Raw genomic sequence first — 2,493 nt, 5'->3', positions numbered from 1 at the left:
CCCCTGCTCCCTGTCTTTGTGCTAAGCTAACAGTTCCCCCCTTTTCCCAGTCTTTGTGCTAAGCTACCAGTTCCCCCTGCTCCCTGTCTTTGTGCTAAGCTAACAGTTTCTCCTGCTCCCTGTGAGTTCACAGACTACAAGCTGTTTGGTCTGATCTTTGTTTCTGTGCTCAGCGGCTCCTGCCTGTGTGTCCAGCAGATGGCGCTCTCTCAGATCACGCCCACCCTGTTCCTGGGCGGGGCCGACGCCCCCCTAAACGCTGCGATGATGTCACAGAAAGGCATCACCCTGATTGTCAACGCCACGCTGAGCCACGCCTGCCCCGCCTACCCAGGGGTGGAGTTTGTGCGGGTCCCGGTGTCCGACCTGCCCAGCGCCCGCCTCGGCGACCACTTTGACCGCGTGGCCGAGCGTATCCATGGTAACCGCGCGGGAGGCACGCTGGTGCACTGTGCCGCCGGCATGAGCCGCTCGCCGGCGCTGGTCATGGCGTATCTGATGCGCTTCAGAGGCGTGACATTGCGGCAGGCGCACCGCTGGGTGCAGGACAGTCGGCCCTTCGTCCGGCTCAACGCCGGCTTCTGGGAGCAGCTGCTGCAGTACGAGAGGAAGCTGTACGGAAAGAACACCGTCCGGGTGGCGGCCGCCGAGGAGCCGCCGAGGACGCCACGGATGACGAGGGCGCTGCCGCCTCAGCAGCAGAGCAGCTGGTTGGCCACGGTACCGCGCTCACCTCTGACGGCTCGGTCTCAGGGGCTGACGTCATCAAACAGAAGAAGAGGATCCAAATCCAGCAGCACCAAAGTCTGACGAACGGCTCCCTGCGTCCACACCTTCACCTGTTGTCCTACAGAATCTGCTGGTCCTGGTTCTGACCAGAGACTCAGTTCAGGTTCTGGAACAATGTGAAGATGTTTCCTCTCAGACCAGGTGGGTCCAGGTTGTGGTTCCAGGTTGTGGGTCCACAGTTTGATCAAATATGAACTAAAATCTAAACGCAACATTAAATGTTTCTGACTCAGAGAAAAGGTTAAAATCACGTTTGTTCTGCTAAGGAAAGGTTCAGTTTCACAGCAGAGAGATTCTGATCTGATCCAGGTCTGCTCAGGTGAGTCTTTACAGAATCAGAACCACAAAGGACCGAGGTGCTGGACGCTGCAGGTCAGTTCAGCTCTGAGTGAACGGAGAGCTGCTGAGTGGGGCAGGATTTTACCTTCTATCCTGGATTTACAGGGAGCCTCCTGATAATCAGAATTAGTCCGAACTCAGAGGACCAGAACCACCTGCTGGTCTGTGATAATAGCAGATTACCAGGTGATGCAGCTCGGTCCCCGTCTCCCCAGCAGCCCGTCCTCACCAACAACCAAGCAGTGGAAATAGTGGACCGTTTTAAATACCTCAGCTTTGACCAGCACAGCACGGACATCCAGACCAGAAGCCACCAGAGACTCTCAGCCATCCGTAAACTAAAAGGACTTTGTGTTTCCCTCCTTCTCCTTCTGCTGCTGCATCAGAGCATCATCCAGTCCATCCTCCTGTAGCGCTCCACCTGCTTCTACAACAAGCTCACTGTTACAAACAGAACCTAACTCATAACCACCACAGCCTCCAAAGAACCCGTCTTCCCACCAGACCTCACAGAGCTGAACAACGGCACAGATACACAACACTGAGATGGAGACGAGCTGGAGCAGGCAGAAGCATGGCGCCGTCCATCAGAGCAACCCTTAACAACAGGCCAAGGCGACTGGACAGAGTCTGTGTGACCCGTGTGTCCTGTTCATGTGAATCAACAGAATGGTGCTGTGGAAAAGAACCTCCCCACCGGGACAATAAAGTCGAAGTCTGAAAGTAAAGATTCTGCCTCCTGTGGAAACATCCGTTCTGTGTGAGTCTTTGTGAATAATGTTGGTTTTTATGTCTGTGACGTCCCTCAAAGACGCTGCTGCTGTGAACACCAGAAATCAAAGCTCTGAGTTTGTCTGATTTAGTCGATTTCAGAGTATCAGTCACTTTATCTAGCTGCTGTCAAATCATGTAGTTTGGAGGTTCTAGTCGTTTCATATCTGGGAGATGATCAGGCAGACGACCAGCAGGACTCTGAGGAATCTGAAACTGAGGATCAGTGTTCTTAAAAGTGTATCTTGTCCTCACTCACAGTGATCTCATAGTTTGGTTTGTTTCAGACTAATGGATACAAGAGTTTGAGCAGAAGGTAAAGAAGTTTGATAAAAGTGATAAACAATAGTGGACATTTTGCACAAAAATAAATAATAATGATAATGAATAAACATGCCGGTGCTCATTGTGAACGAAAAATTACTTGGACTTAAGGTTCCAGAGACGGTATCGAACTTTTCCCCTTTGCTCCTCTGACTGACCCTTCATGTCACTTTCTGTGACTTCCTAGTGAGGATTAGGCAGTGAATGGATGATGGATGTAGAGAATACAGATGTTCTCCGTCTTTTGAGACCTCAGTACATCTACCCTCT

General features: G+C 51.8%; 1 protein-coding gene across 3 annotated transcripts in view; it reads left to right on the top strand.

The window, feature by feature from the left end:
- Positions 1-2,287, top strand: part of LOC103360269 (dual specificity protein phosphatase 18) — a 4,378-nt gene extending 2,091 nt beyond the window's left edge. Inside the window, exon 2 of one of the 3 annotated variants that reach the window (XM_008285963.1) lies at positions 196-2,287. In XM_008285963.1, the coding sequence (XP_008284185.1) occupies positions 199-810 (612 nt within the window). In that variant the 5' untranslated portion in view covers positions 196-198 and the 3' untranslated portion in view covers positions 811-2,287. Of the gene's footprint in view, positions 1-173 lie in introns of all 3 variants that reach the window. The other 2 variants (XM_008285962.1, XM_008285964.1) reach the window with 2 other exon arrangements.
- Positions 2,288-2,493: the final 206 nt, after the last annotated feature.

This window comes from Stegastes partitus, unplaced genomic scaffold, assembly GCF_000690725.1.
Source record: "Stegastes partitus isolate 25-593 unplaced genomic scaffold, Stegastes_partitus-1.0.2 Scaffold424, whole genome shotgun sequence".
In the NCBI taxonomy this organism is placed as follows: domain Eukaryota; kingdom Metazoa; phylum Chordata; class Actinopteri; family Pomacentridae; genus Stegastes; species Stegastes partitus.
This window is presented reverse-complemented; position numbering and strand designations above follow the sequence as displayed.